A 26,079-nucleotide genomic window follows, 5' to 3' on the forward strand; every position below is an offset into this window, starting at 1 on the left:
GCCGTCGGGCCGGTAACCTGCTGTTACTGTTTTGTCGCACTCACGAATATATATTACGTCTCCGGCGAGCGACGTCGTTGGGCTGGCTGGGTTTTCTATTCTGCGGTTGTTGCTGCTGCTGCTGCTGCTGGTGGTCACCAGTTAGTTAGCTATTCTTTTGTTCAGACTTCACTTGTTGCAAAACAGACGTGGCCGCACAGCACACACAGCACACGCGCCCGACTTTTCACACGTTGCTAACGTGAGAATATTGTTTTGGCTGCTGCTGGATCTGCTCCAGCTGTCAAAGATTCCCTTTTTTCTTTTCTCTTGTAAGTAAAAAAGACTTTTGGCTTAATGTTTCGTTGTTGACGCCAGCGGAACTTGTTTCTAGTGAAACGTATACACACAACGTGTGCAGCACAGGCAATCGATGTTTGATTATGGTCATCGGTTTGGGCCGTTTGCCAACCGTTCTCGTTTAAATTCGAAAAAAAATAAGGGTGTTGCTCGCCCATCAATAAACTAGAGCAAAACAACCAATGCGTCTATAGCAACAACACAGCCATATTAATGGGCGGGATACCGTCGAAAAAGATTTATTTGCAAAACATGTACACATCAACGAAACAATAGCATCGAAACTTGAGGTGGGGTGGAGGACCAAACAGGTTAAATAAAATAGTTTTTGTTTTTCCATTCTTTTTTACATCAAAAAGAAAACATTTCACAAATATTCAAGAAATCAGAATAAGGTTTGCTCACTGTTTGGACGTGATTGTCATGGGTTATTGATGAACAAACGAATGTGGATTGTGTGTGTGTGTGTGTGTGTGCTGGCTCTTTCCAAGGACTTTTAGTAGTTCCGTACATGGGGCGGAGAAATCGCGCTGGATATCTGATTGTCGCCGTGCAGAAGAAGAAGAAGAAGAAGAGGTAGACAAATGAGCCATTTTGGGTTTTTTTTCAAATCCGGAAAGATTCCAAGGCTGTAAGAGTTGCAGATGAGTTTTTGGGTGAGGCTGCTCACTTCGCTGCATCGGGTCGATGGAGGACGAACAGTTCAACGTCGCGAGGTATACGGCGGATTTGATCAATCACCTGATCGTAGTCCAATTCGTCACAGTCGAGCCCGTTGACGGATAAGATACGATCACCTACAGAATACATTTCAGATAAAAACTCATCAATCATTCATGTGAATTGAAAATTTAATCAAAAGATTTATTTAAAAAATAAAACACCACCCGAGTCCCGAAAGTCCCAAAAAAGAAGCAAATGAAATGGGACGCCAGCGCCTAGACTTAACATATTGGGCGCGCATTGCACGACCGATTTATTTTAGAAAGAAACATTGCAGCGGTCGTAGCCCCCACCTTCAACCGTCAAGTTAATTCCATTGTTCATGGAACGCTTTCAAGAATTTTCCAGGGTGCGCTACATAAAAAGTACAAGTGAAGGAAAATGTCGACTATCAAATCCTATCAAAAACCTTCCCCGAATTCTATTTCCATCTCGTTTGTTCCAGAGCCTCACACAGCTAAAAGGAAAACGAAATGGAACAACGCCCATCGGTTGGAAATGGAGAAAACAAATTATTCATGCTACTTTTTCTTTTTTCTTTCTCGTCGTTTATTTCGTTGAAGAGATTTTGCAAAAATTGATTGGAGAATAGATAGGTAGGAGGAGGTAAAGGACAAAAAGGCTGGGCGAGAAAATGTTGACGAAAATGAGTATGCGCTGCCATCTTGCGGCGGCCAACTAGACTTGTTCGTAATAATTAAAACGCGTTTGCGAGTTGACAGCGGGGATTTTCACAGGAATAAGCATTCTAGAAAAACGGGAATCTTTCTGATCGATTAATTGCGAATTAGTCTCGGGTCTCGATTGGACTCGAGTTCTCAATTTATTGCCGGCCACTTTGGCAGCTTCGGCTTTTTGACGAGTCAAATCGACATCGTCCTCGGTGAGAGTGATTTTGATCTGCTCAGGATTGTCCGACGAGTACATGGTTTGAACAGCGCTGGGCGAGAACAAATTGGGAGCCGCTTCTTCGGTGATGACGGGATGGAAGCCCGTTTCGTCAGCTGTGTAACTATACAGAAAGAGATGTGAGAGAGTCGTACACGTCGCCTCTAATCTTTTGGAGATGGAGAATAAATGATGTTCTTTACGTGACAGTGACAAGAACGCCGTCGGGCCGGCTGTAGCGATAGAAGCCCCTGACAATTCCGTTGCGCTGAACCTCACTGCGTGAATGAGTCATGCCGACGAAACCATCTTGAATGTCGTAGTTGAAAGCGTAATCCCTCTAAGGAGACGACAAAACAGAAATGTTCTCGTGCCCGTCCGTACAGGGGGAAATTTATGGTAATTATGATTTACGGCTAGTTCGACCGGTTCCTCCTTAGCAACGACGGCTCGTTCCTTGGAAACGCGCGGCAAAGTGCCAGCCGGCAGAGCCAGAGCTCCGCACAGCACGGCCAGCAGCATTACAATAACCTACGTTTATACAGAATACATTTTTTGTTGTGACGGACTCAATTTAATTGTAATTCAATTTCTGTTACCTTTAAAGAAACCATTTCTTTTTCTCTCTCGAAGTAAACTGAAAATCTGAACTTGCACTTTGGTCGGAAGCAAGAAGAGATCTGACTAACCTAACGAATGAGTTCGTCTTTATATAGCGGACAGACGGAACGCAGGTGAGAGGTTCTTTTCTCAATTTTCTTGCTAACAAACAAGTGAGTTTTGTTGGTGAAAGCAAGGTCGCATCTTTTTTCCCCTCTTTTTAAAAGTCTGGATAATCCCCGTCGTGTAGCGTAGACTCATCTCCAAAGCGGACGCGATCGCATTCAACGAGTATAAACAATTTAAAGATTTTCCGAGTTCCCTCTTCGTTTCGACAATACGATCTTTCTCTTTGGCACAAGATTATAAAAGACAAGACAGGGGGAAGAAAAAATAAAAACTTTGATGACCTCGATAACTGGAAGGCCGCAAAAGAGGAGAGAGAAAGTGGAAAGCTGTCAATCACCCACGTGATAATCACAAGATCACCATCTGCTCCTTTGTTCCCTTTTGACAGATTAGTCCAAATAGAGGCTCATAATTTCGCGCTTACCTGGCTTGAGTGAGGTCTGCCGATGAGCAGCGCCATTGGGCGTCAGTCCCATCAGGTAGATACCGCCACGGACGCCGCGAGCAATCAAAATGCCCAGCGAACCATCAGGATCTTTGGAAAATCTAAAGTAGAACCAACAAAAATTAATTGTTTTTCAAATGAATAGAAATTAAAAATAATAAAAACGAATGATTTTACCTGACAGTGACTCCGTGTTGTCGAGTTGGTGATGGAAGACGTGGTAGGCGGTTGAACCGTTCTGTCAACGACTGCGACATGCTCTCCTGGGCGTCGAAAACCAGCGATTCATCCTCCGATTTGACGCTGGTATCTAAATGGAAAAAAGATAAAAGAACGTCAATCAAGTCTTGTATACAACTCAGAAAAGAGGAATCGAATCAAATTTACCGACGACGTAGGCGCCGGAAGGATCTCCAGATACGACGCGTTCGCTGAAGCTGACTTCTTGGAGACGCATTTTCTCGCGAATGAGAGCGTCGGACGATACTTTCGTTCCCATTCGGACCAGAGTGCTTTTACGAGGGCTAGTAGGAACGGTGGATTCGGAGAGGGAACTCAGCGTAGAGTATTGGGAGGATTCTGCTGACGTCACTGGAACAAGTTCCGGCATAGGAATATTAGATTTGACGTCAATCACCCGAGTCGTAATATCATTCGTGTCGGGTCGCTTCTGTACACCTCCGAAAGGCACGTAGATTCTGACAGCGTTGGACGGACGTGGGAGGGTGGCGCTGGACAATGATTTGACGGGCTCCACGGGAGTCTTGACCGGTTCGATAAAACTCGCCGGTCTATTGTGACGCAGTTTCGGCAAAGTGGCAGACTCGGATCGTATTAGCAGTTTGCGCTTTTTCAGTTCCAGCGCCATCTTTTGGTGGGAAATCAACAAATCGAACGTGTTTCGAATTCGCGAGGTTCCAACGCAAAGTCGCCGCTTGCGGATGGAATTTCCTATTCCGGACGTCAGCACGATGTGGTGTTTAGAGTGAGTGAGACTCTTGATGTCTTCCCAGTACAAGCTGACGTGTTTGAGGGAAGTGCCAAACGAAGTCGTGGTGGCGTGAGGGACCAATTTGAGTCCTTCAAGTCCCACCAGCAAATTGAGCGGAGTCGTCCTTAATCCGTCGTCCTGCAAATGTCGACGTTAAATGGGGAGACTCGAGTCATTCAAGATAGGAAATAAGTAACCAACCTCGATAACGTGTACGTGATGATATCCATAGGATTGAGTTTGCATGATCCGTTTGACGAAATTGCATTCGACTACGCGTCTTTCCACCAGCGTCGGAATGCGACCGTGCAGACGCTGTAGGGCCTGGGCAGCTAGTTCGCCGCCTTTGACACTCTGTTGCGTTCCAGCACTCAGGTAATGATCGACGTGGAAGTACGACCCACCCACTCCATGAATCTAATCATTTAATAGTGAATAATTGAGTACGAATCCAATGATTTAATAATGTGAACATCAATTAACCTTTGGGTTATAAGTTCCGAATTCTATCGTCAGGGCCAGGGCGGCCAGTCCCATTTCCTCCATTGGATCCATAACCCAGCGTTGTTCCAGCAAGTCTTTTCTTAATTGGAGATAGAGTAGATGTTCGCTTTCCAAACTGCTGCAAGTTTCAAAAGAAAGAAAAAAGAGATATACAAATTGATCTTGACTTTTTAAAAAGTTGCCATCCGGCGACGACGACTTACTGCAAAGTGAAAACAGAGTGAACATAAAACCGGAATCGGAAGTAAACGTTGAAGCTGGGATAGGGCAATTGTTTATAGTTGTCGGGGGCCAAACAGCTGACTTTTTCGTCAAGTCTAGGAAATACGAAATGGCCGCCTTTGATACAAGACAAACCGAAAAATATGGCGTCACTGGCCGCGATTCCAAAGTGATCCATCACCATCTGAAATCAAATATGAAATTCTTCTTAGAAATTAAAAAAATATGTAGCCGGAAAAAAAGGTAGGTCACCTGCATGAGTTGATTAATTCTTGTTTTGCCCGGGTCACACTCGACGTGTAAACGACGCCCATCCAAGTGCAAAATGTTCACAGATTTTTTCTATGTAACAAAGTACAGTATAAATAAGGTGTTTTTTGCTGCTGCTGCTGCTTTTTGCATGAACGACACATGTTTTACGGTAAACGAGTTACAGTTCACTTCAGCATAATTCAACGAGAACCCGAATTGAAAACTTGTTTTTTTTTCCCCCGAACTTTCAAATGCCAAAGCGGATTCGAAACAACGTCATTGGCAATCTAAAATTCAAAGTTGCATTTCGTTCCCAGTTTGCAGTCAGATTCAAATGTCTACCTTTTTCGGTTGATGTGGTAAAATGACCACGTAGGGAGGTAAGCTACTCTTGACGATGAATTCCGGACCGCAGCAAGTAACGGGACAGATGGCCGGCTCATCTTCTCGCTCGATGGACACCTTCAGATCGCGGAATGACTGACTCTTGCGCGGATGAAACGCTGCCGCCGACGACGACAAGGAAGGAGTCGAGGATGGCTGGTCATGGAGTCGATAGAGGCGAGACGGAGCCCGCTGAATAGCTGCATTAGCTGCCCAGGCTAAATTCTTGAGCGCTCCAGTAGGTCCGCCGTCTCCGACGCTACTTCGAGCTCGAGCCAAGCGGATAGGCCGCCTTCTCCGAAAGACTCCATAATGCTCTGGCGGCGTACTATGTCCGGTAGTATCTGCCAAGTCAAACGGAAAATGAGGATTATTTAAACCGGGGTTTCCTTTGATGCTTGCTGCTGCTGTTACCGTTGGGAAATTCTTTTCATCAACGATTTCAAACCTTATTCACGAATAAAGACTTAAAACCTCACTGAGCAAGCGTTTAATCGACTGCTGTTTTATTGTTTGGTGGGCCAGCAATTATGGAGCCCCCAAAAAAACCACAAGCCGTAAATCGTGCACAATAGACCCATAAACTCTGCGGCAGTTGACTCAAGCGTATATATTCCAAGAACCATTAGAAATGAGAATAGATAATATACCCGATTGGTTGGCCATGCTGGTGAAACGATTGAGACTGTCGGTAGACGGATGCCGTGATAAATGGTCAGAAGAAATGGCCGAGTCTTCCGTTGACGAACAATCTTCTCCGCGACTATGACCGACCCTGCCCTTGGCCGTCAGCTGTAAGGATTCCCCATCGTTCAAAAGTAGAAAAGCAAAATGTAAAGATATATATAATCGATCGATGAGAGAGAGAGAGAGAGAGAAGCTCCGTGATGAGGACGTACCTTGGCGGACTCTCTGGCCAGCACTTCACCATACAAAGCCGCAACGTAACGGGCTGCAATGGCCGGCTGAATTCTTAACTTGAGAATCTGTCGAATCAGAATAATAGATTATACATATTTACATGGTTAGTGTGTGCAACTGGGGGTGGGCCAGTGCTCATTGTTTTCGTCGAATACGGAAATCAGGATCCGGGGGGATGGAGTGGGGGTCTGGGATCCAGTGATGGATAGATATGACCACATTGCACTGAATATGCATACGCCAGTGAGCGTTCGTGAATCATCAAATTGTTTTGCTGGGGCACCAACCGGTTAAATCTATCGACCGCGCGCTCAGCAGCAGAGCTCTCTCTCAGCTGGCGGCCTCGGCTAAGATGGGATCACTCCATCACGCTACGCCCGGATGGCAACTGACATGTGACCGATACTTGGCCGGAGTTTGCGACAACCCCCAAAAAAGAAACAAAAAACCCCAAAACAACTGGAACAATACAGGAAAAAAATACTATTCGAGCTCCAATCACCGGGAAAACCGTGCCAGTTGGAGCGGATAATCGAAATGGTTATCGGATATAAACCAGACACACGTGCAAACGCACAATCCAGCTCGTGCAACGTGAATCTCATTAGAAAAATGGCTCGCGATCCGGTGATGGTAAGAGCTTTTGATTTGTGTGCCAGCCGAAAAGTTCGTGGATAGATAAACGTTCCCGGTTCTTTCAATATTTCGTGACTGACGTCACCCAACAACGGAAAAAAAAACAATAGAGAAATTGTAACCCCTTTCTCTTCAATTAGGACTTGGAACATGTATCATATATAATCCTCTCTCACGATCTCCAGGTCGCTCGTCGTTACATAAGTAGCAGCCGTTTTTCTCCAGGAATTTTCCACTTTTTGAGAAACAAACCGCATCATCTTATTTTGACAAACCCCCCGACGAAACAACGTCAAGTCAACCGAGGTCAACTCCCAGCCCAAAGAGCTGCTGCTGTTATATGTTTCCGGGAAATGTACGGTACACACCCGGTTGGTGTTGACTTCGTGAGAAATGAAAACATCTCCCATTTCACCCGAAACTCGTTCACTCGATTTGGGTGTCTGCTTTCTACAGAAAACGTCGCACCACAAGAATTAAATACTTGGGGAGTCGTCGAGGCACAATCGCCGGTCGCCATTGGTCCAAAAACCGGATGAAACTCGTTTACCAATAGGCGATGGACCGTCTAATTTCTCACCGTCGAGTTACAAGAAAATACTACGGAGTAGAGGAAATAGCAAAACGAGTTAAACAAAGGCAACATCATTTTCGACGAGGCTGGTGCGTCTATAGAATGATTCCCTTAAGGCGATTGGAGACGTCGTGAATGACATATTCCCGCGAGCTTGTCGCAGAAAGAGCGAGGCGCCCTGCTATCTATTTAATGATCTCGTCAATCAAGCAACATTGGCGACGGATTCAATCGATTCGCAGTCCAATCCCCCCCTACTCCTTCGCCTCCATTAAGAGTAGACTTTGATTAACATCGATCGGTAGGCTTGAGTGCCATTCGCTGCGAGCCTTGGCCCCACTCCACTTTGCTCCTCTTGACGACATACCAAGAACACCTCGCCTCTTTCAATCGTATTATTAACTTTAGAGGTTGAACATCGATCCTGCGGGGCTGACAAACAAACGGCTTTTTTCTCGGAACAGCCTTTTGTCTTCCAACAACAACAACAAAGGGCCGGGAATGATTTTGAAATGGACGCCAGAGTAGTAGTAGTAGTAGTGCAACATCAGGTTTTCCGGGCCATCATGACTTTGTCAACTTGAAAGCAGTTAAAAGTTTTTTGATGTCATAAAGCGATGGGTTATTATTGTATAGGAGAATCAATGTAGTGGAATGTCGCCTGGATATTCCAGTTTATTGCTCCATTTTGTTTAGACGGTTGAAAACTTTATCTTCTAGTTGTTTGACTTTGATAACTTGGGAAAAGTTGTGTTACTATGGGGAATTCGTAAAACTCGTTGCGCGACCCTTTTCTTCTTTCTTTCTCTTTTCCAACCGACGACCTTTCAAGGAGAATTGCCTTTGTCAATTTCGGAGAAACATTTAATGCGACAACGGGACTTGTACAAATGTCGTTCTCTCTTTGATTTTTGGGGCCCCGGGGGGACGAACGTGGAAGCTAGCGCGTGACTCAAATGAAAACAAATACTTTACTTGAATGGCACGATCCACTGGAACGGAGCGGACGGACGGATCGGCGAAATTTTGCAGCAACGTCCGAGCGCCGATTGCGAATCCACCGCTGGCGCCGGCCAACACTCGAGCCAGTTGGCTAACGCTCCATCGTGTCTGAAACAAAACACCAGACACCAAGAAATTATAAATTCAGTTTTTACACACACACAGCACACAGCACACACAGACACCATAGTCTATAATAATTCCCAAACAGGATTCGATAACCATCAGTCGACGTATCACGCCTTAACAAGAGGATCGGAAATGGCTCGTCAAGGCCATGTTAATATTCAACGCGGTTGCTTGTCGACGACACGCCAACAATTCTCTTACATAGACGTTAATCCCCGCCCTGTGTGTATACATTTTGTTGTTTTTGGTTTTGAATTTTTTAAATAAAAAAGCAGCTTTCAAAATATATCGACGGGCTATCCAGAAGACAAGGCAATCAAGCAGGCGCAGCAAGGATTCTGTATTTTTAAATGTTTATTTTTTTATATTTATTTATTCCGTTAGTTTTGGGTTTTTATCGCCGGCCCACCAGAACGCGCGCGTACGCAACAAGGAAACAAGCCAGCTTATCGGAGAAACAGCAACTCACGCTCTCCCCTTTTCTCTCCCCTTCTTCTTCTTCTTCATGTTGTTGATGTTTTAAGTTGGCCCATGCCAGTAGAGAGCATCATGTTTTCCATTGGCTACGTGTTTGCGTACCATATAGTAAGAAAGATGGCCGCGTCTCCTGACAGACGCGCAAAAACGAGTCAATTTCCTTTTGAAAGGAACGACTGGATAATAACCAAGTTGGGTTTTTTCTTTCCCCCCATAACAAAGTGCTCTGCATTAGTTTTGATATAGCAATAGTTTGAACTGGTAGAGCGAGACTTTTGGTGGTGATCCATGACGACGATACCATCGTCGACCCACGACCCTTTTTTGTTCTTCTTCTTGTCTTCGCCCAAGCTCTCCACTCCCATCTTGATCCTTTGATATTCAAATGCAGTTTCTGAAGCGTCTCGAACATTTTTTGGTTATTTTTTATTTTTCCATTTTAGCCACAATCGCTAATGAATTTCCAGTTTTGGCTTCAACGATTCTTGACTAAGGCAGATCGTGAGAGAAAAAAAAGGCCCATCTTCATGAATTATTCAAAGATTCCATGTCGGACACAATAGCGAGAAATGAGTAGCAGCGTAGATAAATCAGATCGATAGCATGGGTCATGAATATCGATCCGGTTTGGCTCACGACAAAGAAGAGAGAGAGGGAGAGAGCCTCTAGACTTCTCACAGAAAATTTTAATGCTGAATTGAGAGGGAACTGCGCAAACACACAAAATATGACTCACTTGGGCTACGTCTCTGTGCAGTTGAACTTGTCCGGAAGCTTCTAGCAGAATGTGTTTAAGGCGCAGTTCAGTCTCTGATGCCGGACGGCAATCTGCTGTTAACAGTCATCAAGTTAAAAGGGAAGCCCAAGGCGAATTTAAGAAGCAGGAAATCAGTTGAAGGGACAAAAAAAAAGAAAAGAAAAAGCCGTACCTTTATTATGCTGATGTAGAGATAATTGTCGCAGCAACTGCAATAAGATGGCTTCAGTTTCGGTTACGTGGAGAAGCGAACCTCTGACGTCCAACACCTCCTCCGCAGACACCAACATTATCTCCTCCACCTTTCACGGGATCAAAAAGAAACAAAACAAAAAATGAAGCACTTAAAACATCCGCTACCCAATTAGAATGAGAGTTGCCACCACCACCACCAGTACTATATCCCACATTTTTCAGAGCCTCTAAACCAGCCTCGTAACGAGCCAAGTCAACCATCCCATTATTATTTTAGAGTCCCCATTCTCTCAAGTATTCAGATCATTCCCATCTGATAATCGGCCAAACAAGAAGAAATGAATAAATTGAGGAAACAAAACAGAGAAATAAGAGAGAGAAAAACCGGTTGGTTACGATATTAGTTATTCCGTGTTATTTTTCTTCGTCATCTATATACATTGGTACACGATGGCGCACACATAAATAGTTACTCTTTCAATCAGAATATTTAAAGTCTGCGGAGGAGAATGCATCAAGGAGAAAAAATAGATGCGGGCGAACGGGTCTCAAATCATGCAAAACCAACATTGTATATAACATTGGCGGAATCGATTTAGGAGTGGGAAGAGTCAGAGAAAGAGAGAGAGATGAAGAAATTGCAGAGAAGAAGAGAGAAGCCGAGTAAAATGGAGTAGAAGAAGTTGTCGATGTGCGCCGTCAAATCTTTTTCAGTTATTTCTTTTGGTTTGTTTTTGTTTTGAGCTGTGCCCGCCTCTCCTGCTGGCGACCTAATCGGTGTATTGACTTGTGTGTGTTTAAGAGCCTCAAAGATGGATGGGTCCACACGACGTGCCATCTCCGGACGAGTTGTTGCTATTGTTGGGGTAGTAGCGGCAACGAGCCTGAGGCCGTTCCAAAACAGCCCAGCTGACGGTGGCAATCAGGGCGCCGACAATCACCAACACCAAGAGCAAGTCAAATGTCAATAGCGAGTTCATCTTGGCCGGGTCCTGGCTTAGTTACACTAGCTGGACGACATTGGCATCGGGGATGGAAACGATTTTCGAAGGGCGGAGGCGGCCGTAAGCCCCGCAGAATAGAGCGACAAGAAGGAGCAGGAGCAGGAAAACGTGATCGAAAATGATCAACATCGTCGGCATTTTGAATGCGAACACATCGGCCCCGACACTTTTGGCTTGTGACTCGACCGCAGGGAAGATTTTCAATTAGAAAAAACAAAACAAAAAAGATTCGGCAAAATCACCACCGTCAATGGAAGAAGCGAAATAAAAAAACAACTTTGGTCGATCCAAATGTTTGAGATGCAATGCTCGTCTCAGACGACTCGCCTCTCGATGACTAGGGTCTTTGAAATGGGTCGACGCATGCGTCTTGGACAATAGACCCGAAATCGAATCTTTTGACGTTTTCCTTGGGCTCTTGCGAGTAGAGTCGAGTGGAGCGCAACAATCAAGCGGGGGGCAGTTATTTTCGCCGAGAATTTTCAAACTACGTCATCTGATGAAACATAAATCGAAACTTCCGTCCTTAAACGCCGCGTTTCCGCTACGATAAACGTGCAGCTCGCCGACATTTACACCCCGAGAGATTTTCGGGCAAGACCTTTCCGCCTCACTGAACCATTTTTGGCAGCTCATCTTCATGACGAATCGTTGGCTTGCGATGGCAATGGAAGGCAGGCAGAAAAGGCAAGGGTGGTAGATAGGCAGTACGAAAAAGACTCAAAGTCGTCCATCTTCTTTAAGGTTCTCGACTGATCAATAGGTGCTGCTGGGCCCAGAGTTTTTCACAATGTTCAGAAGTGTTCGATTGCTTTTTTGGCAGCCAAAGGAACGTGGGGGAGGACTGCGCTGCTTGTATTCGATTACTCGGCGTTTGTGATATCATTTTGAGTTGCATATCAACTCGATCCCTTTCAAGTTGAAATCCCCCCCCCCTCATTGTAATATGACATTCACCCTTGCTGCTACAAGGAAACGAAAGCATGATGTATGTTGTATACGTGCTGTAGCGGAAGCTCAGGGCAAAAATATCGATTGGACAACAATCAAATTAAGACTGGTCGCATGACTATGGTGACGAAGAGAGAGAGAGAGAGAATCCGGACCTGGCTTCCGCTGCCGAACAAGGAAGGAGATAGATAATCCAACTAAAAACGCTTTCCTATGGCTGCAGCCAAAAACTATAAATCCTAGTAGGTACTATAGAGGGAGAGTTTAGTTTGACACGATAAGGCGTACTAGTAGTACAGGACAAACATATTTTTTGTGATGGGCAACCGAAGAGACGCTCTCAAGCATAGCAAGGCCGTCAGTAGTAGTACTGAAAGTAATAGCCCAACCAAGTCCAAAGAGGAAAAGAAACCGACCGACGGTGAGGCAGACAAGACCGAAGGCGAAGGTATAGAATATCCGACAGCAAAAGAGAAAAAAAAAATACAAAAATTTGCATACAAAATTAATAAACTAGTCGTAAATTTCCAATTGTGTGTTCCCTCTATGACCGTGTGCCACCACAGGCGGGTTAACTGCATGGCTGTCAAGCAGTGAAGGTAATTGGCCAATGACTTGATATGGCGAAAAATCATTTCTATTTGTATGCATAGTAACGGTATCAGAAAAATAACCCGAAACCTTAATTGGTAATAGGAGTTGGCTGGATGCAGTTTTTCGTCGTGACCAACGCCATCATCTTACTCTTGACCACTGGCCTACCTCGGATTTGGGAGACACTTGATTTTATGACCTCCAGCTCATCTTCCGACTAAGAAAAACGTTTCTCGTAAAAATACCAACCGTAAGTGAATTTTAAAAAAGAGAAAAAAAGACCTTAAATCAAAACACAACACTTTGCGTTTGCGTCCACATCCGAAGATGACTGGGTGCCAACTAGAATCAAAACAGTACACACTACTTGAAATTACAGATTCAATAACGAAGAAGAAAAAATAAGGATGGCTGAATCGGGTCTGTGGATAAAATGCACGGTGGTCGTGGTCATCTTGGGTTACATTTCTATTCAATTCATGCGCTACATGGACGATTGGTACCGGCAAGAGTTTCGCCGTTACTTGGAAACCGAACAGAAACGGAATCCTCATCTTATCAAGCCTTGATGAGGATGACAACCTATTTTTCTTCTTCTTCCCCCCATTCTTTCTGTAACAAACTCAATAACAATATTTTCATTTTGATGTGGTAAAAACAAAAAAAAAATTGTTTTGTGTGTACCGTCTATGGTAGAACAGAGCGTGACGTCTTGTGGTTGAGTCATTGTATTTGTTTCGGTACTTAAAAAATTGTTAACGACCGTGTAACCATCGATGCGACCTATTATCTACACCTTTGACGCTCGGCAGACTCTTTTGACTGAATAAACACATTTAGTGACGGCCGACCTTGAATTGGGCAATTGCGGTTCTCCATTTTTATTTAATAATTTGACTATATTCGATTGTCAAAACAACAACGTAAAAAATTACGAACTAGACAGCAACTGGTGTTGGTTGTTTTCTCAAAATACTATTGAATGTTGTATAAGGTGCACTGTGAAATTTATTGTCCATCCCGTTTTTTTTCGGCGTAAAAAAATAAAGAAGAAAGGGCCTTGACTTTGTCGACAAGTTTTGAGCTTACCAGCAGCGTGGCAACAAGCCTCCAAACCTAAAATGGCTATCTTGATTTTTACTGACAGACCTGGCTTTTTTAAGAGGAAAAAATACAATAACATTCCTTGTGAGATTCCATTCGATTTTCGATTAGGGTCTTAGAAAAGAAAAAAAAGGTTTGGGCATTAGCTTACTTTTGGGTTTACAAAAAATCTCACGCCATCTTCATGCAAGACAAAACCGCAGCTTAGAAATAGTGTTGAATGATGGATAGATACACACACACACTCGACAATACCGGTAATCATCTCCTGGCATGGCAAGAAACTCACAATATTGCTTTGATTGTGGGCAGGGTGATGTCAACACCTCGTCTTCATAATGATCATTTACCAAAAAGAAACACAAGTAATAATATGGCACAGAAAAATAATAATAAAAAATTTAAAAAAAATATTTTTTAATATTTTTCCTGGAGGGAGGGACTTGTGTCCAATCTGTCATTGACTTTGGATATTAAAGGCAATAGACAACAAGAGAAAAGGTGCGGCACTTTGGAAATAACTGCCATGCCCAAACGTGGAGACATGGTAAAAAAGAAGAAAAATGCGATAAGAGATAAGTGGCAGCCAGCAAACAGCTGCGCAGACTCTCCCTCTTGACCCACTATTTTTTCTCTCTTTCCACCAAGGCCTCACAGAGAGTATAACGCGCGCGCGAGAGAGAGAGAGTGGAAATTGTTACAACTGTGCCTGAAATTCGTAAATTGAGATGGAAGTAAACGTCTTTTTAAAAACTGTTCGACTAGAAGAATTATATTCCCCAAAGTTTTTTTTGTAGCCGCAAGCTGTTTGGAACGAGGGAGGGGGGAGTCCACGTGACCAAAAAAGGAATCGTACCACCACGCTCTTCCCAAAATGCTCGATGCTAGGGATAAGACAATAACTACATAGAATTTAACTATTCTTACCGGCAAGCAACTTGAATGGAGCAGTAGAGATGGTGGGGCTGGTAGAGCTTTGTGGATGTATATGAGATGGGAGGAGACGAACAAACGAGATCTATCAAGGTGACCAACTTTACCAACAGGAACCAGTATTGGCAATGGGCAGCACTCGCGCGCAGACTTAAAACAGATTTGGGTTCAAAAACAGGTTGTCAACCTGGAATTCACGCCCTCCTCTCCAGTCAAAAACCCGACGGGCTGTTAACCCCTGATGCACTGCTGCTACTCTGCTGCTTCACTTTCAAAACAATCCAATAAAGACATCAAGCTGCTTAGTTGCTGTCCTGTGTCTGAAGCGTGTGGTAGTAGACAAAACGAAGGCTCACTGAGCACAGCACACCACTCTTTTGATTCGAGCACTGACGAGAAACACTTGTCGACTTTTGAAAGTGAACTGCAGCTTCAAGACACTTGTTCGCTACCCCTCTTGCCCGCTGTCTTCATTTCAAAACGGACCGTTGCTTTCTACCAGCAGTGTGTGAATGCCAAAGAAAAGAAGCTTCTGAGCTTTTGCCCGCCATCTGTTGCAGTACCAACAAACTCCGTCTACCGGCCTTCAACCTGTTGCGACGACGACATTCGACTGCAGTAAACTCAACAATCTGAGATTGACGTATTTTCTCGTGCGAGAGGTCGATAAGTCTCTCCAGTAACAGCTGTATGTATTTGTTTTTTTTTACGTTACTTTTTCCCTTTGACATTTTAGCTTGTTTGTCATGTCATTTAACGACTGACTTGTTCAGTTAAAAATATATATTTTTCGCTTTTTCCGCATTGCTAAACCACAGCTTACGTCAGGTATTCAAATTTGGTGTGGATATCTGAGCCTACCATTACAGTCAGCATGAACAGAGAGGAGCAGGAATTTTCGTTACGCTGGAACAACCATGAAAACAACCTATGTCTGGTTCTGGAATCTATGCTCAAAAGAGGAGCTTTGGTGGATGCGACCTTGTCCTGTGAGGGCAAGTCATTACGTGTCCACCGGGCCATCCTCTCTGCGTGCAGTCCATACTTTGAGGAACTTTTCATAGAAACAGTTCACTCACACCCAATTGTTATCCTGAAGGATGTCAAAGCTGAAGAGCTTCAAGCTCTAATTGATGTAATTACTAGTCAATATTAACAAAACATTTTCACCGCTGATTTATCCATTTTTATTAACCACCAGTTTATGTACACTGGCCAAGTCACTGTAAGCCAGAGCAAGCTGGCTGGTTTCTTGAAAACTGCACAGAGCTTGAAAGTTAGAGGCCTTGCTAATGCACAACAGTACCAAGAGGAACTTGCAACAAATCCTGAAAGTCACATTCCTCCACGCAAAAGGAGGAGAAATTACTCTGCTGATGTCAGTCAACCCTCTTTCCCTGTAGACTCCAAAGACCAAGGCCAACCCATTGAGGAAACACCAACTGATTTATCTCTCCCAAAATTTGAACCTGAAGTTTCATTTCAACCTGTCATCCAAGCAGTTTCCTATTCTGCTATAGATCCTAGCAATGCCAAGCACAAAATTTACCTGAAACCCAAAGAAGCCTTAATATCTCCCCCTTCATCTGAACTAAGCGAAGCCTCGGATAAATCTATTCATGAACAGGTAAGGCTTCAAATTGCTAAATTTTTTAATACGTCTTGGCAAATTTAAATATGTTACATTCTTACAGGAAAGTCCCCCACGAGTAACGTCGAATCCAGATGAATTCCGAATGAACTTTAGGCATGAAACCCGAATGTTTGCTGAAACTAATAACGAACCCGGTACCTCTTCCCATAGTTATAGCGACGACGAAGATGGAGACCAAAGTTTTCAAGACTCGGAAAGTAAGTGGGCAGAAAGTCTTTCACGCACTCGAAGATAAGAAATAGTTACAAATCGGTAATTCAGTAGGTACGCCCATGGTACGAAGTGGAATATGCAATGTTTGTGGTTGTTTCCGATCAGATTTGCGTCAGCATATGGAAAGCCATAGCGGGCAAAGTTTTCAGGTAACAAATCCGTCGCAGTTTTCGTATGTCTAACCGATTAGAAACTTTAATTTTTTGTGATTTCAGTGTCATCTTTGTGGCCGTGCATATCCTCGCCGAAAAACATTGAATCAACATATTAAAAGGTCACATCAAGTTTATGCCCGGGCGACACAATCTACTGAATCAGTCGTAGATTCCCGCTCATCAGTGGCCAACCACGGAGAACATATCTGATCTCGTGTTTGGCCGTTCAATTAGCATTTTGATGATGTGTTGCTGTATTGCTTTTACAACATTCAACCAAAGCTCTCCAAGGAGACGCACTTCTCAAATGTCAAGCCACTTGAGGTGTGGCTTTAAAGTAGTTTGAGTACCTGATAATCTAGATTTTGGACTCGTTATGCAAAGGTCATATAATTTGAAATAGATTTCTGTTGGACAGAACGCGGAGACAGTGAATGAGTTTGGTGCCCGTCAGTTTGTTATGTTATGCCTGTTCCTCATGTTCTCTAGCAGTTGCAGAGTAAATGAATTATAATAGTAAGGTGGTCTGTTTCCGAAGTGTTATAGTCGTGTTCTTCCATGGGGTATTAATTGCATATATGTACACACATTTTATGAAATGAATAAACTAAGCGTAATAACTTAAAAGTTAAAGCTGTATACTTTTAAGTTTTAACGGTGCTTCGACAACAATGTTTTTATGTAATGTAATATGTACGCACAGAATTTCCTTCACGATTTTATTTAACAGTCAGTAAGAATTAAGAAAGTAACCACTATATAAGTAACAACGTTGAATGTAGGGAAAATGGTAAAAGGTTTGAAATGATTGAAAACTGGACAGGCGCAGCATTGAAAATTTCAAAGTTTCTCAAACAACTTTACTAAATAATGTTAAGTCTTATTGCAATTACGAAATTTTGTAAATTTATTGTTAGAGCTATGTAATTACTTCACTTTACAAGAGCAAAAAGAGACGAAGGGAAAATGCTGAAAAATGTAACGACTATCGGCAATAAATAGAAAGATTTAAAAAAGTTTAAAAACAGGAATATCAAAAATCCAATAGGGCCGGTCTGGTTTGCTTAGCGCATTTCAAAGAAGATTCAATGAGTTTGATGAATCCCGTATCTTTGGGTTTTTCAAGACCACGCATCATTCTGTTTTTCATAACTGCAATGAATTCTCGGTTACTCAGCTGTCCATCCTCTGTATACCAATAAAGTGATAAATTTGATATGATAATCACATATACATGCATGATTTCGTTACGTACGGTTTTCGTCGAATATGGTAAAAACCACTTCTACGACATGATCAATGAGTTCCACGTGAGCCACTGTGCGTGCAACATGCTTTAAGGTTGCTACAAAAAAAAATTATTCTTATTGATTACAACCGATTATTAATCAAAGAAAACTTGTTTTGGTAAAAAAAAATATATATACGCATTGGAGAAATTCACGTTGGTTACTTAGATAAAGAATGCTACCAAATGCCTTTAGATCAAGCAAGAATTGTTAATCTTGTATAAATTAGTCGCGACATTTCGTTCTAACCGGATTTAAGTGAACCAGAAACTTTAGAAATCAGGTTTACTTGTTGGCAGAGGCTATTTGCTTAAACTTCCTGGTTGAACTTCACAAATAAGGAACCAAATTAAAATGAATAGGCAATCAAAGCCAATAACTCGCTTAAACTGGAAGGTGAAGAACCGTACCACTCAATACCATTAAGGGTATTAACATCATCACATTTAAACAGAACGCTCATCCGGACCAAACCAGTTTCACACGAGCGCATTTTCCCTATTATTATCATTTGGTTCTATATGATATAAATGCATTAAAAATGCTTTATCTTAAATAAACACAGCTGTTCAATGGCGCATTCAAAAAATAAGCAAATAATTACTTGGCTCGATTGAAGCTCCGGCGATATGGTAGAAAGTTAACTGCGCAAAGAAGAAATACGTTGTAGAATCTCAAATTTTCAAGGAATTAACTATGAAAACTTACTGCTGTGTCAACGTCATTAATACTATTCAAAAAGTGGAAAAAATCCAAATAGTCTTTTAAACTTATTCCAATGCTCTTCTCGCCTTGATACCTAAATCGGAGAAAAATCGTAGCTTTTAATTTCATATTTTATAATCGGATTTTCAAAAAAATAACTTGTTAGTTGCAGTTAAAGACATTACAAAATTGATCATACCCTTTTCGGACCCTTTTGATCATACGGATCTTCCTCTTGTCTGGATATCCAGCATAAGCCAAAAGCATTTCAGCGAAATCGACTTCAGAAAGCTTGGCATCTTCACGTAAGCCTTTTCGACTAAACTAGTTTTTAAAAAGAAATTTAAAGATTAAAAGGATTTTTTTAAAATAAATAAGTTTACATTGTGTTACTTCAAGAGTTAAAATTTCTTCTTTTAACTGCTTTTGGAATTCAAGAAATTTGTCAATAGTCAGCTTTTGATCCCGATTCGGTCCAAAAAAATAAGCGCTGAGAGCAGAATTAACGCCCTATTGACACAGTGTTTTCATATACTAAAAATGCCTTTTTTTTTTAACAAATTGAGACGTTATTTATTTTACCTTGTAGCTGTTCCCTGTAGTGTCACGGTGTCTCGATCCATGTGTTGTATTTTGACGAAGGAGAGTCGCCACTTGGTCAAATTCTTCTGCATCAACATCACCGTCACCATTGAAATCGAACATACGGAAAGCAACTTCGAAATGGCGACTTGAGGCTATTTCGTGCAAATTAAACCAAATTGGTCGTATAAACCATACGTGTACATTTTAACAACTTACTTGATAAAAGAGTAAGAAGAAATATATAATCAGAGAACGAAATAAGTCCGGAACTTCCTAGTTTTAAAAAGACACTATCCTCGCGAAGACCAAGCTCATCAATTAGTTGTTCCGTCATTACCTGAAAATCATTAAACGATAACAACTGCGGATTTTTTTTTTAGTTCATGCATAAGAAAAATAAACGCAAAAATAATTTTATGATGCAACACAGTTCACACGCACCTGTGTCATTGTCTGGGATTAACAAGCCCCAGTTTTCAGTTGAGTGAATTATGGCGGACATCAGACATTCACGGAATAAGCAAAGTATATTAGTATTAATAAATTAGGTGATCGAAGTCATCGAACGTCGTAAAGTGTTGATTAACATGTTAAGCATTCTATTACTGTATGTTATATGGCTGTTCATAAATTGCAATACGTACTTTAGGATCGTAACGTCTGAATTGGTCTAGTCCAAGCCCTGATTAAAATGCAGCGCTAATTTTAGAAAACATATAAAGAACAAATTCATTAAAAATTCATTACCGTCGGGTTGTTTCATTCCAGGAGTAATCGATCTCAAAAAATCATCAGGAGTCATATAAATTTCTGCTTCTCCGTGTGATTGCACAACTTGCAAACTAGCAAAATAGCGGAATACTTTGTCCCTTATAAAAAATAAATGTATTAAATGTAAGTTACTCCTAATCTCGTAAAACTACTGATCCTAACATTTCCCAACATTTTTTTGTTTACTATCACATTTTTTTTTAAGTCTCTGCTGCTGCTACCATTAACTCGACATCAGAAGTAGAGAAAGAGTCAAAAGAGATTAGGATGGTATGAAATGAACTGAAAAGCTTAAAATGAGAGAATTCACCTTTTATTGGAATTTAGAATATTAATAAGAATATATCATGCAGATTGAAACTGTTTAAGAATCATTGATGTACTCTTAATATGAAACTTATACAACTAACAAAGTTTTACAAACGTTTTAGTTGTGTAGCATCTCAATAATAAAGTCCATATTACTAAACTAAGATTGTACTAGCTGATCAACACTGAAACTGATCAACACTTCCAAGCTGATGTTATTATTATCTAGAAAAATGAAAAGTTTTACCAATACAAATTTATAAATGACCGCTTAGTTAATTATAAAATACTAATAAAACAAAAATATTTAGATCAGAAATGTTAACTTACGGAGTAGAATAATGACGAATGCGGTTTTCATACTCAATGATTTTTCTTTCTCTGAAACCAATTTTTGATTTCTTGTTCGACAGTTTTAGGTCATTCCCATTTTGTTCTTCTATTTCACTATGCCCAGCATCTTGATTTGTTTCATTTAAAGAAGCAGCCTCAACACTAGGACCCTTAACATACTTTTTGACAGATTTAAAGAGCCTGAAATTTTAAATAACATATTCATAATTGTGATAAGGTACTATTAAATTAAAAATATAATTTTTCTGAGAAAAAATATTATTTTTAAAATACAAACACACATTATTGGAAGATCCCAGAAGATTGAAAGAAACATTCCACCACCTACAATCATGTACCAAACGGTACTTATTATGTGAGGAGGTGTTGGGCGGTGACCGAAATTCTTGTATTGAAGTCTCCGAATTTGTTGGAAGAATATACCTCCATTCTGACATTTGCTCTCGTCTTTTTTAATCCGAATTAATAAATCACATGTTTCACTTCGTTTCGTCTTACTCAGAATGTAGAAATTCCTGTAATGGTATATCTTGAGGAACTCTCGTTTAGTCTGATTTAAAATGAGTAAGCTCATGTTGACGTCTTTTCACTTTTTCAGAAACCTCTACTCGTTTTTATCGTCGTCGTCTCGTTGAAAAAACAAAACAGAGAATATAGTCGTCTGCATAGGAACATTGCCAGATATTCTTTTGCGACCTTTCTTTTTTTAATCAATGGCATTTACGGATTTGCCACATAAAATTAAAAATTAATCAGCTACAATTAATTAGAACTATTCTTTAGTAGATTTAACCTTTTTTAAATTATTTCATTGTATTTACCCGGCCGGAAGGGCGGAAGGCCCATTCAGCTGACTGGCAGCCACTTGTCGGCAAAAAACCTGTGCACTTCACGGCTGTGTTTGACGTCGTTTTCCTTTTTGAGATTATAGGACGTCTGGGACTTGGGTTTCCTAGGAAAATGATCTCCCTCCACTTTTTTATGGAATCACGCAGAAACTGCTGCTGCGCAGAAACTTAATTATTACAAGGAAGAAGAACTTGCTTTATACGTCACGACTTTTCAAAAATTCTCGCTCTCTTTTTTTTTTAAATTTATAACATTGTAAATGATTGGAATAACGAGCCTTTTTATGAGATGTTTCTCGAGAGTCGTTAAAACTCGAGAGATTTGTTTGTCAAAAACGCTGACGGATATCTTTAACGATTTATCAAATTTCGCGCGTTTATGGGAATCCAGAAATTTTGGTGGTGAGGATCCAGGAATTTTCATTATGTAGTGCGATTTATATTTTATAGCGACTGTTGCCGTGCACACTGTGCACTGCACAGCCATGTATAAGTACTTGTTTTTATTCCCCACAAATAATGGAGACCCGGTGACGTGATTCTGGTATAGAATACATATTCTGCAATATTTCGCTGGAACTGTCGCTCGAAGCTCATGTAATATGCACTCAGAGTGTATGTCGAGTGTTCACACATGTTGATTTTGTGTTTCAGCATCTATGTGGCAACTGACTTACGCTGTTTACGTCTTTAAAGATGATTTACTCTTTTCTTGTTATTTCATGGGCAAACTCAGAACTACAGAAGGTAACGTGGAGTTGGAACTATATTGCTCCTACCTACGCTATACACCTGGTAAAACACGAGTAAGTGGCAATGGAAGGTTGTGAATAGGTAATTCCGGTCGAGCTGGAAACGAAATTGAACTTTGTAATCACAAATAGATAGGCGGAAGTTGGTGACGTTGATGGAGAAGAATTTGGCCGAAATTGACAGAACATCAACTGACCAATAAAGTCACTTGCGAAAGACTCCGTCCAGGATTTTTTATTTATTTCTTTATTCGGAATAACTTTCCCGGAAAGAACTGAATAACGAAAAGAAAAAGAGCGAATAAAATCTTTGGGGGTTTGGTGTTGGTCGGAAGGAAGCAATTTTTAAAGATTTAAAAAGAAGCAATGGTTCTTGACAAAAGCTCATTTGCTAGCCTTGAAGATGTTTGAAACTTAGCATTGGTGTCATACAACTCCTTCACAAGTCCCAACGTCCAAAGCGTTATAATATATAGGAATTGATGTATAAATACTTAAATAGGGAAAAGTCTATGTAATAATGGTATAATGATATGTAAATAGGAAGTGATATATAAATAGGAAGAATTTTATTATACTATAGTTAACTACTAGGGCAGCCCATCGGAAGGAGTTCCGACTAGAGTGTGGGTGACCGGATCTCCCGCGGGGACCCGAGTTCAATCCCAAGTGCAGAAGAGAGGTGTACCTCATCAATGGAATGGAAGGTCGTTGGCTTCTTCGGAAGTCAACGAGGTGCTCTAGTTTGCATGGAACTATTGCATTCGAATCATGGCTTAATAACATATACATCAATGTCCGGTATCAGAGATTTTACTACATCACATGTGGTAGTCATCCCAGTTGATTCATGTACTACTGGCAACGTTTGAAGGATTTCTGGACACGGAGGTTCTGGGACACGGGGGTGTCCGGAGACACGGGGATTTCCAGGGCCTGAGTTTAATCGGATGTTGATGGTTGCTAACATTGATCGGGAGATTCTTCGGAATCCCAGTATGCGTCTAAAGGGATAGGCGATACTAGCTTACACCTCTTGCACCTTCTCCCCCTTTCTTATTTAAAAACAAAAATTACATTTTAACCTTTACTGAAAATCCCCGGTGGTCAAAAACCTACTTGGCGTAGGAATATGAAGGCTGGAATTAGCTAGACGCATACTGGGATACCGAAGAATCTAAATTAGTTTTTATTATATTTATATCTATAAGTTTTTATTTGTATCTTTCTGTATCGAATTATTTTATCTTGCCATTTTTTTATACTTTCGATGTTATAACTTAGAGTCGCGCTACAATAGAGTTTCGCTTACAATAGAGTTTCGATGGAAAAATTGACCCTCGCCAATCTTAACAACTTTTCCAGCAGTGGGCGGCAGTGGGCAGTGGCAGTGGCAGTGGCAGTGGCAGTGGGCAATATCGAAAGTAAAAAAGAAATGACAAAATAAAATTATTCGATGCAGAAGGATGCAAAAAGAATGTGTACATGGACAAAAGAACTGCTAAAGCAATCTGAGGCATGCCTTCGAAAAGGCATTTATTTTCTTTACAAATCAGGTAAAGAAAAAGTGCCATGGAAAGATTGCCAAGAAAAATAGTTGTAAACTTGTGTGGCTGTAAATCGATTCAATTGTTTCCCCATTCCCTGCACTCATTTGCAGACCAGAATTCATTTGCGATCATTTGTAGTTGGAGCATCTTTTATTTGTGCATTCCCTTTTGGTTTAATGCTCATTTCCATTGGAGCTAGCAGCTATAACCTTCATCTGAATAGACATCATTGTCCAGTTGATTTACAGACTGTGTGGATACCTGAAGGAATAACATGAATTTTCAAAATCATTAGATTACAGGACACATAGCAATATACTAGGTTAATACCTTAGTTTTTTTAGCTATACAAGCGGGAAGATTTTCGTCTAGAAAAACGCATCAAGACGCATATTATCTTCCCAAGATAATTTTTCTTCTTCTATCCCATAGAATGTCATAGTCAATCTAACTTTTGGTGAATGTCTAGTTGAAGATATTGAGTCATTCCCATCGTCTTTTTTCTTTAAATCTTTAGATTCCGCTTTAACTTTCAGATTAGTAAATTCAGTTTGAGGTGATTGCCTCATTTTAGACTCTGACAGAAAAGTTGCTTTCATTTACAGGAGATTTTCCTCTAGGTTTTCTTCTCCCTGGAGTTCTGCTGCGCGACTCCTGATTCTACTGTCAGATCTTATGGTCGTCCTCTTGGCCTCGTCTCTCCACGCTCTGGGAGTCTGGGCAGATTTTGGTTCCAGCGGTTCCAAGGCTTTAAAGCTGTCAACTGGTGCAACATATTTTTTTAAGCAAGGTATAAGGTATATAAGTGATTCCTTCTTCAAATTTCACATCGTAAGTTCGATTGACTGGAATTATTAGAATCGACGATAACACCTTTGAAATACAGTCCCCCACTACCAGGCCACAAGAAGCCAGCACAATACGGAAACAGACTCGCCTATATCACAATAGGTCTTGTTTGGAGCCATCCCTAATTGAACTATATTTTATAGTAGGGATAAAAACACCTGTAATTGATGACTTAAAAACGTATTACTTTTAGCGTATTGAAAGTGATTGTTTTGCACTTATGTTCCTTAAACCTTAATTCATGACTCATTCATTTCTTTTCTCACCTTTTTTTTCCCCTTTTTTTTTCCTTTTTTTCCAATTGGCAGGAAATCGACGGTCCGTCCCTGTTCCTGATGAAGAGAAACGACGTCGTCGGCAACATGGGATTGAAGCTGGGCCCGGCCGTCAAGATCTACAACCACATTCGCCGTCTGCAGACACGACTGCGCGACGATCTAATTTACGCTTAAGCCAATTGTAGAAGAAAAACCGTCGCTAAGTTGGCAACATTTCCCTTCCACCTTTCTCCCCTCCTCACCAACATTTTTGAAACTTGGAACAAGAAAGCCGGAAGAAGAAGAAGAAAAAAATTCCCCAAAATGCAATGAAATCTCGACGCCGAACAAGTTCAAAACAAGCAGACGTGAAATTGCATAATCATCTTTTCGTTCCTTTCTTGTTGTAATAATCGTCACACATTTAAAATAAAGGGAAAAACGAAATACGCTGCCCATAATAGTTCAGTTTCAGTTCGAATTCCAGCGAAGCGGCTACATATATACACGCATGATGAGAAACACTTACACACATACATACGCACACACTCGCGCGCGCGCGGCAATCGCACACACACACACAAACAAACATTTTCTCGAAAAAATCAGAAATATTCGTCTCCCCCCAGAAGAAAACCGAAAACCAACGACACGAAAACGCGCAACTCAAAATGAAACGGGGGAGGGAAAACGGAAATAATAATGAAACGGTTGGGATGATTGCTGATTGGCCACGACGATGAAGAGAATAATACAATCATTAATGAGTGGGGGATCGAACGCGCTGACAGTATGAGGCTGAGAGACATGAGCCAACGGAAATCGGTTGTCATCGTACAGAAACACAAATGAAACTCGACGGTTTTTTTAAAAAAAGAAAACTTAAGTACACAGTGGAAATCGCCCCGAGGAAGGCCTTTCCGGTTTGCGTGTTTCTGTTTTCTTAAAAAAACAACAATTGTCGCACAAAACAACAAAATAAATAAATTACAAAGTTTAAAAAAAGTAAAAATAAAATAAAATCTCAAAATTCC

The 26,079-nt window shown here is 41.2% G+C and overlaps 4 protein-coding genes and 1 long non-coding RNA gene across 12 annotated transcripts; 2 read left to right on the forward strand and 3 right to left on the reverse strand.

Annotated features, from left to right (window-relative positions):
- Window positions 1-562: 562 nt before the first annotated feature.
- Window positions 563-15,061, reverse strand: LOC124328304 (tyrosine-protein phosphatase non-receptor type 13-like). 3 transcript variants are annotated; one of them, XM_046787046.1, is made up of 15 exons: window positions 14,749-15,061; window positions 10,146-10,275; window positions 9,953-10,044; window positions 8,584-8,718; window positions 6,377-6,463; window positions 6,128-6,269; window positions 5,436-5,821; window positions 5,094-5,183; window positions 4,823-5,025; window positions 4,599-4,737; window positions 4,317-4,532; window positions 3,512-4,253; window positions 3,302-3,434; window positions 3,104-3,225; window positions 563-1,136 (listed from the first exon to the last, which is right to left on the reverse strand). In XM_046787046.1, exons 2-15 carry the CDS (start codon window positions 10,261-10,263, stop codon window positions 1,006-1,008), a joined length of 2,736 nt encoding a protein of 911 aa, XP_046643002.1. In that variant the 5' UTR covers window positions 10,264-10,275; window positions 14,749-15,061; the 3' UTR covers window positions 563-1,005. The 3 variants fall into 3 exon arrangements, with proteins under 3 accessions (XP_046643002.1, XP_046642989.1, XP_046642995.1); XM_046787033.1 differs by having other exon boundaries at window positions 9,953-10,047; XM_046787039.1 differs by lacking the exon at window positions 14,749-15,061 and adding an exon at window positions 12,625-12,678 and having other exon boundaries at window positions 9,953-10,047.
- On the reverse strand, window positions 1,153-3,094 carry LOC124328358 (pupal cuticle protein-like). The gene is made up of 4 exons (XM_046787120.1): window positions 2,550-3,094; window positions 2,365-2,481; window positions 2,154-2,290; window positions 1,153-2,074 (listed from the first exon to the last, which is right to left on the reverse strand). Exons 1-4 carry the CDS (start codon window positions 2,562-2,564, stop codon window positions 1,741-1,743), a joined length of 603 nt encoding a protein of 200 aa, XP_046643076.1. The 5' UTR covers window positions 2,565-3,094; the 3' UTR covers window positions 1,153-1,740.
- Window positions 12,372-13,574, forward strand: LOC124328369. The gene is made up of 4 exons (XR_006916269.1): window positions 12,372-12,571; window positions 12,690-12,722; window positions 12,820-12,967; window positions 13,097-13,574. It is a non-coding gene; the product is annotated as an uncharacterized LOC124328369 (long non-coding RNA).
- Window positions 15,062-15,238: 177 nt separating the features above from the next.
- On the forward strand, window positions 15,239-17,403 carry LOC124328344 (zinc finger and BTB domain-containing protein 14-like). Of its 3 annotated transcripts, none has more exons than XM_046787102.1 (6): window positions 15,239-15,442; window positions 15,573-15,889; window positions 15,956-16,381; window positions 16,449-16,605; window positions 16,670-16,770; window positions 16,837-17,403. In XM_046787102.1, exons 2-6 carry the CDS (start codon window positions 15,629-15,631, stop codon window positions 16,984-16,986), a joined length of 1,095 nt encoding a protein of 364 aa, XP_046643058.1. In that variant the 5' UTR covers window positions 15,239-15,442; window positions 15,573-15,628; the 3' UTR covers window positions 16,987-17,403. The 3 variants fall into 3 exon arrangements, with proteins under 3 accessions (XP_046643058.1, XP_046643052.1, XP_046643067.1); XM_046787096.1 differs by having other exon boundaries at window positions 15,583-15,889; XM_046787111.1 differs by having other exon boundaries at window positions 15,583-15,889; window positions 16,673-16,770.
- Window positions 17,404-17,481: 78 nt separating this feature from the next.
- LOC124328323 (calcium uptake protein 1 homolog, mitochondrial-like) lies at window positions 17,482-21,443 on the reverse strand. Of its 4 annotated transcripts, none has more exons than XM_046787075.1 (13): window positions 21,071-21,443; window positions 20,766-20,969; window positions 20,103-20,224; window positions 20,000-20,037; window positions 19,797-19,808; window positions 19,572-19,692; window positions 19,353-19,507; window positions 19,164-19,280; window positions 18,970-19,094; window positions 18,774-18,864; window positions 18,670-18,709; window positions 18,032-18,121; window positions 17,482-17,964 (listed from the first exon to the last, which is right to left on the reverse strand). In XM_046787075.1, the coding sequence occupies exons 1-13, from the start codon at window positions 21,361-21,363 to the stop codon at window positions 17,810-17,812; spliced, it is 1,563 nt and encodes a 520-aa protein (XP_046643031.1). In that variant the 5' UTR covers window positions 21,364-21,443; the 3' UTR covers window positions 17,482-17,809. The 4 variants fall into 4 exon arrangements, with proteins under 4 accessions (XP_046643031.1, XP_046643012.1, XP_046643039.1 ...); XM_046787056.1 differs by having other exon boundaries at window positions 19,572-19,716; XM_046787083.1 differs by lacking the exon at window positions 19,797-19,808.
- Window positions 21,444-26,079: the final 4,636 nt, after the last annotated feature.

This window comes from Daphnia pulicaria, chromosome 1 (assembly GCF_021234035.1).
Source record: "Daphnia pulicaria isolate SC F1-1A chromosome 1, SC_F0-13Bv2, whole genome shotgun sequence".
In the NCBI taxonomy this organism is placed as follows: Eukaryota; Metazoa; Arthropoda; class Branchiopoda; order Diplostraca; family Daphniidae; genus Daphnia; species Daphnia pulicaria.